Source organism: Notothenia rossii (genome assembly GCF_949606895.1).
Source record: "Notothenia rossii genome assembly, chromosome: 5".
NCBI lineage: Eukaryota > Metazoa > Chordata > Actinopteri > Perciformes > Nototheniidae > Notothenia > Notothenia rossii.
In genome coordinates this window covers 12,245,403-12,261,218 of record NC_136903.1, presented here as the reverse complement: position 1 = coordinate 12,261,218, position 15,816 = coordinate 12,245,403, and the positions used below count along the sequence as shown (strand labels likewise).

Here is a 15,816-nt window from a genome sequence, read left to right as displayed (position 1 = left end):
CTGCGTTTCCTCCTATAATATGATGCTATATGTCAGTTCATAGTTCAATTTGACCTGAAACTGACACAAGATATTCCCCATTTTTGTTGTACTTAGTTCCATAATAAAGCCTACTTAGGACTGGGGCACTGCAACGTTACTGTACATTTCTGTTGTGATAAATTAGGCAGGTTATAATGCTGATTCTCTACTCTGTTTATTTCAAGAATTATGCAGATCACCTGTTGGTCATTTGTTGGTATAAAATACAAAAATTAAATAATAAATGTCCGTCGCAATATCCCAAGATTTCATGAAATGTATTGTTTCGTCCATAAACATTTCAGGACTTTAGATGTATATGGATATACATTAGGGATGCTCCGATTGCCAATTTTGGGGCCGATCGCCAGAATCTATTCGGCCGATACCGATCGCCGATCCGATCGAGTGGGCGGGGCCTATGGGGATCTTCCATTTAAAGTGATGTTTAAAGCCCTGGACACACCAAGCTGACACCAAATAACTGACACAGACGGACCCCCGACTGTTGCGTTGCCTTGCGTCTTGGCCATGTGTCGCACTGGAACACGCCGCAAAGACTTCAGACTGCGTGATAACCGAGAGAGGAAGAACAGACTGCGTGATATAAACAAACAACAAATAGCAAATACCGCTATTTTATTGTCATTTTCGGACACCTTAAAATACTGCCAGACTGGTGAAGACATACCTTGGTTGGTTTTTGGCTAATGGTTACACAAGCCAAAAAAACGTTATGACATCATAAAGTGGCCAAAATCTGATCAGCTCGTTTTCAGACAGGTTTTTATATAAATGGATCAGGACAAAAAGTGAGCGAATATTTTTTCCTGAAACGTTCAGAATCTCTTTACACAGAGTGGACATGAAAAAGTCGATTTTGCATAATAGGTGACCTTTAAGAATTCAATTTCTGTGTGTAAACTATTTGAGTAGTTAACTAATTATTCAAGTTTTAAACATTTTGCCATTACGAGCTTTAATGCTATATTTACTGCTTGATCTCTTGTTCAGACATCCTTATTTCCTTCTGAAACATTGTCTCACTTCCCCGACTCATGAAGCAGGTGAACCTCCAATAAAAGCCCTTTGTATGCAAGTAGGTTACAGCCTTGGAAAACCTTGTCTGCCCCAGTTTGTGTCGTCTCAGCGCTGTCATCCATGCTCCTCACAGGAGCTGCTCACACAAAGGCGCTTATTGTATAACTGAGCCTCGGTTTTAATGAACCAGCGCTCCCGCTCTCATACACTCCTCCCTCTCCGCCGGTCCCCTCCCCTTCTCCCGCCTCCCTCATGATTACCACAGTGCTCTCCCTCTATATTCATGAGCTGGTATCAGCGTAGTCATGTGCGCTGACACCGAGTAGGGAAAAGGGGGGAGTGTCTCAGCGAGTCACAACTCCGGCGTGCGAGTGTGTGCATGTGTGTGTGAGTCTGTGAAATAGAGGGAGCGAGAGAGGAGAGAAACTGGCTGATGCTGCTACTTGTACGACTGCTGAAGCTGCCGCCACACTGCTCACATCTGAACCCTCATCTGTTTCTCTCAGCTGGAGGTCTCTGTTCCTTTTGAGCCGGAGTTAGTTTCTGATGTGTGAATGGGATGCCTGAAAGAGATGCTTGCTTAAGGAGTGACTGATGAGAACCAGCGCTCCGGTGTGGAGGGTGACCCCCTGTGTCCGTACCACCACTACTCGGGGAGAATTGGACGCCTGGCGTTTCCACGACGACTATAATGGGCTGCAATCTGTGCACTTTACAGAAGCGAGAAGAACACTACAAGCTGCTTTATGAGATTGCACAGGTGAGCAGAGGCACGGCCGACTCTGGTATCGATTGTGTGTGTTGTGGTGTGTGATTCATTATGTGTGCTTTGCTGAGAGCAGGCTGCTGCTTTCTTTTTTTGGAAATATGTCTTGGGAGTATTTTTGGGATTATTACACCAAATGAAAGTGAGGCAGTAGGCTACTATGGAGGAAGTGGTCTCTTTCTCCCAAGCAGATGTGTTCACGAGTAATGAGCCCTTGCCTAGAGAGCAGCTAGTGAGCAGGTCATTCATCATGCAGGAAGATGTTTTTATGAAATAGTAGCACAAGAGTTTTTAATTAAAGTTTTCTTTTGGCATTTCTTGGTCACAGAGGGACACTTCAGTGTTGTGCCAGCAGATTTGTTTCATCTTGGAGACACATGGTGTCAAAGGTCCTAATGTCAGCAAACAAACAAAATATGTGTATGTGTGTCTTTCTGTTTAAAATGTTCATGCAATGTTTGACTATTGATGCGATTGTAGAATAATTGTGCACGTTCCTGAGAAATTCATTCTCTCTGCTGTTTAATTCACAATGCATTCCAAGCATTTAGTGAGTCAACAGACAAAAGGACATTATCTCAGATTGAGGGCATAGGAAGAGCAGACAAACAAGCATCCTCCAATCAGCGCTCTTTCTGTGACAGGCTAATAACTGTGAAGCTCGGTGTCTCCTGGAAGTGAAGTACTGCTCCCCCACTCCCCCTTCCAGTAGCGCCAGCCTTTACGCCACTGTGATCACAGCCTCATTAGCCATTTTATACAACCATCCTGTGCATTAATTAGAAGTGAAATGTCTCTCTTTACCCTTGTGAAAACACATAATGAGAAGATGTGGGGGAGGTAAAGTAGCTCAGGTTAACCACTGCCTGTAGCTCTCACCTTGTGTGCAACTTCAGACTTTGACAAACTCTTGTGATGGACATTGTCCGTCAGATTTAACCCTGCACGCATCAATGATCAGGGAAAGCCTCAAGCTTCTGGATCAGCAGTAAAGTATGTTGAGTTCACTAATGGTCTGTTTAATATTAGCAGACAGACAGAATTGTCCAGGGACCATGAAGGATGAATAGGTAGCCGCTGCAGTGCCTGCCTCTCCTCAGGAGGACCATAAAAATAGTGCTGCCCTGGTGCTTATCTTGGATTTTGCGCCTCTGTCCGCATTGGTTGTTAAGAAATAGCATGGACTCCTATTCTGGTGGTTTAGCAGAGGGGATCAGTGTACGCCAAGTGGGCCAGTCTCCAGGGCACACTCAGTGTTGACAGGAGACTCTCTGGCATGTCTGTCCACCCACTGATATACTGAGCTGGTTCAGCACCTACTTTCTGATCACCACTGTGGGAGGGAAGGCGGGAAGGTTACAGAGCATGGAAGATAAAGACTGGGATGGGAATAGAGAGTAAGCCGTTAAAGATGCAGTTGTTAGAGAAAGTGCGAGGGAGGAGAAAAGGGTAAAAGGGAAATTAAAGAAAGAAGCAAGGAGGTGAATCCTCATTAATGCTGAGAGAACAATGAAGAGGAGGAAGAGAAGTCATCCAGTAGACTTTTGGTTTGAAATACAGGTGTATCATTGTACACTGTTCCAGCACGTACAACACAGAAAATCTCCTATCCTCACAGCCTTCATGCTCATATTCGTGCACACACTGAAACATAACCGCAGAGACAAGCAGTATACCCTCTGCAACAGCACAGAGAAGACATAAAAACAGCAACACGACTGGAAGAAATGAAGGAGGGAATACCAACGGTCTCTTTCAGGTAGCAGAGCTCTCCCTGCAGCTATAGAAGTGTTTCGTCGTGTGTTTGTGGTCGTGAGAACTGTTCTGTGACAGCGGGAAGCTGCGCTCACACCGCTGGCATCCTAATCCTATTTCTTACATATTGTCTCATCTGTCCAGCTTGCTCAGCTATCACCATCCCTTCAGTTTTTATATACTCACTCCTCCATGCTGAGTCTTTTTGTTCTGTCTCTGGGCTGTTCAGAAGCACACACACACACCTAGACATTCACACACATGTCACTCCACTCTTGTGATTATGCAGAGTCTCTGAATGTGTGTGTAGGCAAATGCTGCAGAAGTGGTTTGCCGGTGTCACAGCGTGACTGACCGGCCCCGCAGAAGCTTGATTGGAGGAGCAGGAGTCATTCACAGTGGTTGGTTAGCCACCTTCCTCCCCTTCCCTTCACACCAAGAAACAATTTTGACACTCTCCCCGTCTGCTTGACCCCAGGAGCTGTGGGAGATTTATGACTTGCTGGCTCCCTCACTCTCTCTCTCCTTTCTCTCTGTTCTCGCAGCTGCAAGTGTTCTGCATGGAAATGTGCTCACCTTTCTCAGCTGGCCTGCAAAGCTACCTCACAGCTCTGACATGTTTTATGTATTGTATCAGCAAACTTTTTAAACTTCACCTTATTATTTTTCTACCTACCTACTCATCAGCCCTCGTGGATGTATCTTTTTCTATCTGTCTTTGTCTTTTTCGACTCCTGTGATTCCTCCTCTCATCTTTGATTACCTTTGATGCGATCTTTGCTCCAGCCTGCTCTCTGCTGGATTCCACTCTAGTTAACCTTCCAATGATTGTCCTCTGTGCGGAGGAGAAGAAGTAGGAAGATTTTTCTCATCGTAGGTCAACAAGGATGAAACCTTGCTGAAACTATTGACCCGAGGTTCAGCATTACTCGCACTACGGTCAACCTTAGAGTTTGCACTCTCCACCATGCTGCTGTTCCGGCCTTTTCTTGCATACAATCACATACTGTAGTTGATTCGCTCTGTGATCTGGCAGAGCTTTTTAATTCCCATTGTGTGTCCGTGAGCTCCCCTCGTGAGTGTCACACATTGTCTGTGCACTGCTGAAACCCAGTGATGTGTGGCTTTTTGGGGCTAATTAGCAGGATGGCAGATGTTGATGAGAGGAGCAACGCAGCGAAACTCGGTTATGTTGATAGGATGGGATTTCTGCATTAAGAAAAAAGCTTCTTTTGCAGACAGGGTAGCAGTCAAAAGAAAATGAACCAAAAAGACCCTTCCAGATATTAACAGTTAGCGCTGATGTTGAGCCTCTGTTTGGTTACAGTAGCAGCCATTCACTCTCAATGTTGTTGAATGATGAATTGAATACAGACCCTCCACATTTCATTATCCTTTTTTGTAATTCTCCAATAACACTGGCAGCTGTTTTTGTTACTAGAAGTCATGAAGTCGGTTTTTACATGTTTTATTAGACGGTAGCAGAATCACTCTTCCCTGCATATGAGAAATAAATGGAAAGCAAATCAATGAGGTACAGCAGTCCCTGATAACTTGCTGCTTATAAATGAGACACACACACACACACAGCTGGCTATACAGGAAACAAAAAAACAGTCTTCGTGAATTTTCTCGCTGAAAAGCAGAAAGTGGGGTTTATATATTTTAATGCGCTCAGGAGGACGCTGTAATGGAATCTCAGAGTTTAGCAATTTCGTGTTGAGCAGTGCCACCAGGTTGACAAGGCGGGACAGACGGACATCAAATGAAGCAGATCTTGAATTCAATTGTTCCTGGGGTGAAGGCCGGTTCCCAGGAGCTGGGTCCTGCAGTGGCGTGAATATGCTCACCAGATGTGAAACCTGTGGACCGGAGAAGGTGTAAGCAGCTGATTTGCTCCTGCTTCTGCAACACCAGCGGCCATGTGTGTAATGGGTATGCATTCTATCACAAGAGCCAAGCTTTCTAAGAAAAGGGGTTGTAGGCTTCACCGGGCTGCATGCATCATCACATACAGAATGCCAGCAACTGAGGGTACAATGGTGTTATCTTTATAAGCAAGTTTTGCATTTAGTCTAGAGTTGTAAAGTGGGAGAAAGTAATCTTAGGTGTTCAGAGTGGCAACAGTAAGCTTGCTTATACAATGTTTGTTTACTTGACATGAAAATGTGGCATCCAAACATTAGTCTTTCAATACATTTGTTGTTGTTGTTTACCTTAAAGGTCCCCTATTATACTGTTTTTCATCAATACATTTCAGGTCTCAGATATATACAAAACATGTCTCTGAAGTGTTTGGCTCCAAACACCAAACAGATCATTGCAACATCCCATAATCCCCTCTGTTTCAGCCCTGTTTCAAAAGTGCTGATTCTCTGTCTGTTACTTTCGATGAAAATAAGGAGCCCCTCCCCACGCCCCTCTGAGAGATATTTGGTTAAAAAAACCACAATGGTGCTCTAGGAGGAGATTCAGGTGATAAGGGGGGGGGGGGGGGGGGGGGGGGGTACCTTGGTTGGTTATTGGCTAATGGTTGCACAAGCAAAAAAACGGTATGACATCATGAAGTCGCCAAAATCTGATCAGCTCGTTTTCAGACAGGTTTTTATATAAATGGATCAGGACAAAAAGAGAGAGAATCTTTTTTCCTGAAACTTTCAGAATCTCTTTACACAGAGGGGACACATGTTGATGTAGAAGAGACATGAACAAGTGGATTTTGCATAATAGGTCCCCTTTAAATCTCTTATATTTTGGACCAAATCTCTGAAGTATCTGTAATCTGACAGCTCCGTACAGGCCCCTTTTATTAAATCTATTGATAATGTCCCCCTGTTTCTGACATTTACAGACCAAGCTATGAATCCGCTAATAAAATAAATGCTTGCTAGCCTGTTATGAAATAGGAATTTACATTGGTGGAAATAAACAGGAAGCAGCAGTCCTCCCACTTCCTCTCTTTGAGTATACATGTGATGTGATGGCTTTGCCGGTACATTAATGCTGTCAAACCCTGCTCTCGACCCCCACCTCATCTTCAGCACTATCTCCAGACAGTTAGCTACAAATGTTCTCATCCATCTTCTTGTCCCATTATGTTTTTTTGAAGGATGTCCCTCAACCATTAAAATGTATAGAAAAGAAGAAAGAGGGGGAGGAGAGTAATAATGTGCTGCTTGATTGATCTTGTGTCCACCAAAGATAGATTAGCCCGAAATATAATATGGGCTTTCAGCGCTGCTTTTACAATGCCAAAGCATTACAAAGGTTTTTTGTTTTTTTTAAAAGATACATGGACAGGGAGATGGACACACACACACGCACACACACACACACACACACACACACACACACACACACACACACACACACACACACACACACACACACACACACACACACACACACACACACACACACACACACATACATTCTTTTCATTCCTTCCTAATATAAAGAAGCATATTTCTGAGTCAGCCCCATTCCCCATCATCATTTGCAGTGTTCTTTCTGCTTCATCCCACAGCCTCCAACCAGAAGCCTGATCTGTCAGCCAACCGTGTTTGATTACAATATGAATGGAAGGCTCTGAGCTCTGCAGCTGTCTATCTCAGGGTTCCCAGCAGTTGAAATTGAGATCCAAATATGCTGAGATGATCTTCCACTCAGTCTGTTTACAAATAATTAGTATATGTCTTCACTTTATTGCTCCCCTCACAGCGTCTAATGCTATTCCATACATCTCAGGTCGAAGCCGCTGCAGAGAGTGTTGCATAACCACAACCTCACAATGACTGTGTAACTGGAGATTTCACAGTCTAATTTTCACACATTCAACCGCTTGACTGCATCTGAATAATAAATAGAAAATAGTGAGATTTAAACATCGTGTTGGTTTATTTATGATGCATTTAAAATGAGGTTACAACACACACACATGTGTGCTGTACTTCTCAGAAACAAATGATGCCACATTTGCCACCAGACATAAAGTCAATGGGTTTTATCAGTCAGTCCACTAAATCTCACCATGGAGGAGCAGAGGGGATTTAGAAGGGAGTTGATGAATTGACCTTTTTCTTTTCATCTGTTTCTTATCTCAATAAGAACCCAGCTGACCTTTTCAGCCACACATCAAGTCTCCGGACGCCCTCCTCTCTTCCGCCTCTCCAACCCAACATGAACACAGCTCTTCAAAATGAGTTTTCTCTCCCGTATGTGCTTCAGTCTGTGCCGATTTCTTTAATCTCACTCACCGCCACCACCAAGGAAGACCTGCACTAACAAACAATGACATATCATTTTCCTTAGGGAACCAAAGCTATTTACAAGGGCACACATTTCTCTACAATGCCGGTTGTTGGATATAGAAGTGCTTGTTTTGGCTCTTCAGGTATTCAGACAATAGGAGGATATTGTACGTGCACAGAAACAAAAATAAGCTAATTATAGAAGCAAACAAAGAACTGGAGGTCATTAGATTCATTCACCTTCCTTTTCATAATGCCATCACCTCATTAATCCATTGGGATGAAAGTAATCTCACTTTGGGTAAATCTAGCTTTAGAAGATGAGGATGACATCAGCGTGGCGTCATCCATGAGTAGCAGCGATCCTTGTCTTAGTGCATGTTTTACTTTCGCATGCTAATCAAGATCAAAGGCCGTCGACTTCAATCAGACTAGAGGAGCGACGGATAAAATGAACTACATGCCTGAGTATCTCAATGCCAGTGAACCAGAGCTTCTATTTAATGAATTGAACCCGGTGTAAAATGAGTCAGATGTGTTGTGTGTGTAACGAGCTCTGAAACAGCATGCTACTGTGGCATGGGGGATATACAAATATTTTCTGTCCTCTGTCCCGTAAACAAAGGACAAAGGAGCCATATTTGTCTGGCCGCATTATTATAAGCCATGACTTGTTGGCCACAGTATAACTCAGAATATTACATTAGGAAATTCAAAGCAGTTATTTTATTCCCTTTACACACCAGTGTCTCTCAAGCATGTTTCTACGAGTGAAGCACGTATGTGTATGTTCACATCATTTCTGTCTATTTGGTTTGTGTCTTTTACTATAAGTGTGATGCATGTGCATTTCCATCTGTGTGTATGTGGTTGCGTTTATGCAATATTTCAGACTGTTCGATTCTGCTCTCAACTTCTGTGGTGTGTGTGTGTGTGTGTGTGTGTGTGTGTGTGTGTGTGTGTGTGTGTGTGTGTGTGTGTGTGTGTGTGTGTGTGTGTGTGTGTGTGTGTGTGTGTGTGTGTGTGTGTGTGTGTGTGTGTGTGTGTGTGTGTGTGTGTGTGTGTGTGTGTGTGTGTGTGTGTGTGTGTGTGTGTGTGTGTGTGTGTGTGTGTGTGTTTATCAAGTGAGAAATGGGAACAGAAGTGACAGCTTGGGCTTTCCTACTACAAACATTGGCTCAAACAAAGAGCTATGGGATGCACACAGGGGGTTGCATCTGCATCCGGGGTGCCTCTTAGCTGATTATCCAAGTTTAAGTAGACAGAAGGGCCCTCATTAATCTATTACAATTCACAGGAATACATCTTCCCTTCTCCTCCCAATTAGTTGGTATTGTATGCAGTGGAGGAATATTCAGATGAAAACACGTAAAATAACAGACTGCGAAAAATATGGGTACCACTGAAAATATTTTACTTTGAGTGAAGCGGGATAACATGAACACAAAATAATACAAACATTAAAACACTTGTGGTTATTTCATAGGATAAATGTATGGATGTATTATCGCTTTGCCTGTGCTCTTGGTTTTAACCAATCAGAATAAGTCCATTTACAAACTGAATCATATTAGTTGTGTTTTTATGTATTATTTGTTGCCAGTGCAATAGTCTATTTAGTGCTTGAGGAGTGTTCTGCTAGTGTGCAGCAGGCCAACTTTCTTTTCTTTTTTTTACCCTTTCTCACAGTGTTTGCCTCTGACAGTTTCTTCTTAGATATGAGCTTTCAGCATTCCCCATGGAGAAGCTGCTGTCAATCAAATCTGATCCAACCACACCATACAGTGCTGATAAAGAAGTGTTAGCTCTTATTAAATCATAACTTAGATATGTTGCTTATTTATCAGGAACAATAATGCTTTAGGGGAATAATAATGATTCGTATAATGTTATAACTTCCACTAATTGACTCTTACTTACTGCCAAAATATGATGTTAAATACTCGAGCTGTAATAGCAAATGGTTGAAATTAAAATCATGGTATTGACAAGGATGTTTTCTCCCAATACGGCAAACAAAGGCATCATTATATGCAACAATTTCATAAATGTTCAGTACAATGAGCAGTGTTACTCTGTTGAATCCTACATCAGAGAAATGTGTGTAAAAAAAAAAAGCCTTGAAAACTAATTTAGTATGTTTTCAATCAGCCTTAATTGCATCATTTAATGATATTTTACTAAAATATTATCAGGATATAAAACCACTGAGTCTTGTTATAGGATATAGTTAATTAACTGCTGAGCTTTAGTAGGCATTATAAAACACATTATATTTTCTCCATTCACACCCGTATCATTGAGATGCAGTTGTGTTGGTGCTGTTGCTGGATTGCAGAAAAACAAAGTCCTCTTTTCGTTGCAGGCAAAAGGAAAGAGCGACTGACAGAATACATAGGCTTTTTCTTATCTGTACTCTACAATGTATTCAGCGTCCGGTTTCCCCCCAAGCCAGAAGATATCAGCTCCAACATCGCCGCTGACATTTGGAGAAATAGGATGGTGTCAGGGCTCGGGCTGCCTGTGTGATCTATAGTCGATAAAAAGAGGCGACAAAGCTTTGAGTCCTTGTGGTGGAAGCCTATAGCGTGGCCCCCTTTTCACTGTTTGTCTGTCTTTTACTTTAACCTTCTGTTTGTTTTTTTCCATTGCTCTTACTTTTATGCTTTTACCTTCAACCTGTGCGGCGGCTCAGAAGGTGCGGTTGTGTTTGACAGGTGTGTGTGTCTGTGTGTGTGACGGATGCTGCAGTAGGCCAGGAGATCAGGCTGTGTGTGTGCTGGCGCTTAAGGGAGGGGAGGGTGTCGGGGTAACATAAAGCCCCCCGGGTGAGGCTGCCTTGCTGGGTGTCACTCCACAGGTCAGCGGGCACCCCCTGCAGCTCCCATGATAAGCGCAGCCTGACAGCCATTTGATGGGAAGGGTTACACACACTCACACCTCCGTGCCCCCCAGCTCTATGGCCGGGCCCCGGGGAGGGAAGTGATAAGAAGCTCCATGAATACAGCCGCTGCGCAGTGACATTAGCTATCTAGCAGTCTATCTATCTATATCAATCCAGGAGCCATATCAGGTATTATTAGCCTGAACACAAAAGCCAGGCAGCAAGCCCATAGCTGTCTTTCTTTTAAATACATCTAGAAGGTTTCCGTTTTTAGATTGTGTCTGAGCGTCTACAGTGTGGAGCGGAGCCGTGGCTTTATTGTTCGTGCGGCTGTCACACTGACACACTGACACAGTTCCAAAGGCCTCGCTTTTTAATGAGCTGCATTTGCAATGAAAGCATCTCAATGGCTTCTTTAAACTCAAGCCTTTCTCGAATGAAATCAATGCTGCATCAATGTAGGGTGAGTTTCAGTTGCCACCTCAGTGTAAATGTAATTTCAGTGGATTGCAAAATCTATTTGAAAGTCCAATCGCATTAGAATTTCAAGTAAGCAGGTCTGTGGGTTAATTGATTTTGCAAGAATTGTTTCATATAGAGTTTGTTTACTGCTTTGATAAATCATGGTGGTTGCAGAACAAAGAACAATGTAAGTACCATTTTAAAAATTGAGGCACACTTTGTGTAATATGTATCAATATGAACATGTGAGAGAAAGAAACTATTTTTACAACACAACACATTGTTGTGAAACAGCAGCTAGCAGAAGTTCACAGTAGAAAGAAGATGCAATCTTTGTGATGTTGGAAAGGAGAGCGTGTTCTCTCCCCCGCAGCACCGAGTCCACCCAGCACCTCCTACACAACCCAGATCCTCTCACAGTCAGACCTCCTTCCTCACAGCCTCAACACTCGCAGGCAGACTGGCACACTGAGGAGGGGGCCACCTGCCTTATTCAGCTCCTTCTTCTTCTGTAGCAGCATGAAGTTGCATTCAGGCATTGAATTGTAATTTAATAGCTTGACAAATTATTGCTTTGGACTCATAAGGCATAGTTATTTTACCATAAAGTCATAAAATGAACTGGTATATTAATCAAAATGTGGTAGTAAGTTCCTGCTGAGTATTCTTTCACCTACTAGAATAGTTTATAAACACTTGGTCTCATCTTACCAGTAGACATTTTTAATTCGATTTGGCTAACCCACACTGTTTGTTGGGTCAAAACTCACTAGGGTCCACTAGTTCAGGCCATGTCATCTTGGAGCTCCAATCACAAGCCTGGCTTAGGGCCTTGTATTTCTTTACTGGACGAGATATTTTTTGTTTAAATCATCCTTAACCTGGCTGTACACTTGGATCATTATGATTCCACAGTGAACAAAATTGCAGTTATCAATTACCATTCATTCTTAAGGGAAGGTGTCTGAGTATCCTTTAAAAGTCACAATTGTGGCTGTCACAGTCTGTGGAAACATTGTTAAAAATGCAGCTCTGTCTCAGTGGATCTGCAGACTCCAGAGGATCGGGGAGAGTATTGTGCGAGCCGGAGGGACAGATCAAGAAAGACCAGGCAGAGGCTGGATAATGTCAGGGGAGTGCTGAGGAGGACTCCATTAGTGTCATTGGCACATCACCAACTCTGAGTGTCATCCTTCCATGTCACTTTCTCTCCATGGCGTGTCAAATGTGAAGTAGGAGTAGCTGCTGTCATCACACAAACACGCTGAGAGCCTCCTAAAAAAACAACAGACAGTGACAGATCAGTGCCAAAAGACCACAGTGAAGTCCCAGATCTTGCTTTAACCAAACATACTCAGCAGCAAATTATGCTTTATTTAACCATAAACAAGGTCTGTGATTCATGCAATGTATTTACACAGTGTGTAGCATAAACATATCTGATATTGACTTGGTATTGCAGCTACTTTTTTTTTGGTAACAGCAGTTAAACAAAGTGGATTAGATTTGGAAGTGGTGTTTTCCTCGGAGGCGTGCCTTTGGAACTGAGGCAGCCTGAGGGAATAGCGCAGAGATAATCAATACAGAACGTCTGCGTTTAGAAACTGAGTGCATTTAGACTGTTTGTGAATTAATCAATAGCAGAATATGTTTTGAGAGGAAGAGAAAAGGGGGTGGGATGAGGATGGGCTACTTCCTCTACCTGAGGGCTGCTATCCATCAGGGACCTGACAGAATGCTGTAAAAAAAAACACGAAAAAGGACGAGGAGCAAACAGATAGCTCCCACTTGACATTGTGCTTCTGTGTGTTTGAGTGTATCTATGGTCTGCAGGGGGGTGTGTGTGTGTGTGTGTGTGTGTGTGTGTGTGTGTGTGTGTGTGTGTGTGTGTGTGTGTGTGTGTGTGTGTGTGTGTGTGTGTGTGTGTGTGTGTGTGTGTGTGTGTGTGTGTGTGTGTGTGTGTGTGTGTGTGTGTGTGTGTGTGTGTGTGTGTGTGTGTGTGTGTGTGTGTGTGTGTGTGTGTGTCATGCTATTACAGCTCTCCACTAAATGTCCCTGCTCTGGGGAGAGAGTTGTATTTCAGGAAACACACAGTCTAGAAATATCCCGGTTGCTTGGGGAAAAATCCATCACTCTTGCTTGTTTTTTTGTACAGAATGAATTTGGCAGTCACACAACTGAGGGAGTTCCGCTTTCCTCCCTGTCTTTGTCTACACTGCAGCCCACACGTCAGCGAGGGCCCCAGGTGAATCTGAGATATATAGCTCTTCTTAGGGCCACTGAAGGCTGGATGCTGCAACAGTAGACCAGTTCTTCGTCACGCGTATCAAATATTATTCAATACAGATGTCGCTTGTAGTTGTGATTTACTGACAACGATCAAAAAGCTAAAATATGTTTATATCAGAAGAAAGCTATTTCATTTTTTTACATAAATCACAATGGCATCTAGGAAAAAGCTCAAATCTATGCTTCGCTATAAATATAAACCACAAGGACTCAAATTCAAGTTTAGCCATTTCCTTTAGTGAAAGAAAGTAACATTCTGTGTAAACATATCAGTCTGCACTATTATATAAGGTAGCACATGGTCCTCTGCCCGTCTAATGCCTGTTGTGACTTTTTAATTTTCATGGTGTGTGAGAGAAGAGGAGCTCTGTCATCTGTGCAGTGACAAATCCTGGCTCCAGCTTGTGTTGGCAGAATTGCTAAAGCAGCATATTCATTAATGAATGCTGCATCTGCCTGGTATTAGTTAGCAGTAATAAAGACATCTCTTTTTTACAGATACATTTTCGAGAATTACATTTCCATAGTTATCAAATCAGCTGTAGGGAGATAAAATGTCACTATCAAGGTCTGTATATTAACTATTAAGGAAAAGCCTATTAGCCTTATTATTTTTGTGAGCCTTTGCTTAGCATACAGACTGGAAACAGTGGCCAAAAGCAAACCTGGTTTATCCAAAGTGAAACAAGAAACAATTCAGCATATCAACACTCCCCTATTTAAGATATACAGGACTGTCCTCAGAAAATTAGAATATTGTGATAAAGTTCTTTATTTTCTGTAATGCAATTTAAAAAAAACAAAAATGTCATACATTCTGGATTCATTACAAATCAACTGAAATATTGCAAGCCTTTTATTATTTTAATATTGCTGATTATGGCAACAGCTTAAGAAAACTCAAAAATCCTATCTCAAAAAATTAGAATAGTTCCTCAGACCAAGTAAAAAAAAAAAGATTTCTAACAGCAAAACACAATGAAACATTTGAAAATGTCCATTAATGCACTCAGTACTTGGTTGGGAATCCTTTTGCACGGATTACTGCATCAATGCGGCGTGGCATGGAGGCAATCAGCCTGTGGCATTGCTGAGGTGTTATGGATGCTCAGGATGCTTCAATAGTGGCCTTTAGCTCATTAGCATTGTTGGGTCTGGTGTCTTTCAGCTTCTTCTTCACAATACCCCACATATTCTCTATGGGGTTCAGGTCAGGGGAATTTGCAGGCCAATCGAGGACAGTAATGCCATGGTCAGTACACCAGTTACTGGTGGTTTTGGCACTGTGGGCAGGTGCCAGATCATGCTGGAAAATGAATTCCTCATCTCCATAGAGCTTTTCAGCAGACGGAAGCATGTAGTGCTCTAAAATCTCTTGGTACACAGCTGCATTTACTCTGGGACTTGATGAAACACAGTGGACCAACACCAGCAGCTGACATGGCTCCCCAAACCATCGCTGACTGTGGGAACTTCACACTGGATTTCAAGCAACTTGGATTTTGCTCCTCTCCAGCCTTTCTCCAGACTCTGGCGCCTTGACTTCCAAATGAAATACAAAACTTGCTTTCGTCTGAAAAGAGGACTTTGGACCACTGTGCAACTGTCCAGTGCTTCTTTTCCTTAGCCCAAGTCAGACGCCTCTTCCGTTGTCTTGAGTTCAGAAGTGGCTTGACCATGGGAATACGGCTATTGTAGCCCATTTCCCGGACACGTCTGTGAACAGTGACTTTTGATACCTGGACTCCAGCTTCAGTCCACTGTCTTTGAAGCTCCCCCAAATTCTGGAAGCGACTCTTCTTCACAATGCTGTTAAGGCTGCGGTCATCTCTCTTGGTTGTGCAGCGTTTCCTGCCACATTTCCCCCTTCCAACAGACTTTTTGTGGATGTGCTTTGAAACTGCACTCTGTGAACAGCTTGCTCTTTGAGAAATTTCTTTTTGTGTCTTACCCTCCTGATGGAGGGTGTCAATGACGGTCCTCTGGACAGCAGTCAGATCAGCAGTCTTCCCCATACTTGTGATTTAGGTTTACTGAACCAAGCTGAGTGTTTTCAAGGCTCAGGAAACCCTTGCAGGTGTTTCGAGTTAATTAGACGATTCAAGTGATTCGTTGAACACCCTACTAGTATACTTTTTCATGATATTCTAATATTTAGAGATAGGATATTTGAGTTTTCTTAAGCTGTATGCCATAATCAGCAATATTAAAATAATAAAAGGCTTGCAATATTTCAGTTGATTTGTAATGAATCCAGAATGTATGACATTTTTGTTTTTTTAATTGCATACAGAAAATAAAGAACTTTATCACAATATTCTAATTTTCTGAGACAGTCCTGTATAGAT

General features: G+C 42.7%; 1 protein-coding gene across 2 annotated transcripts in view; it reads left to right on the top strand.

Moving 5' to 3' along the window:
- Positions 1-15,816, top strand: part of LOC307041325 (PDZ domain-containing RING finger protein 4) — a 105,792-nt gene that overhangs the window by 63,255 nt on the left and 26,721 nt on the right. Inside the window, exon 1 of one of the 2 annotated variants that reach the window (XM_079684656.1) lies at positions 1,489-1,822. The exons of the other annotated variant lie outside the window; for it this stretch is intronic. Coding sequence (XP_079540782.1) covers positions 1,754-1,822 — 69 coding nt within the window. The 5' untranslated portion in view covers positions 1,489-1,753. Of the gene's footprint in view, positions 1-1,488; positions 1,823-15,816 lie in introns of those variants that run through there. 2 annotated transcript variants of the gene reach the window in all.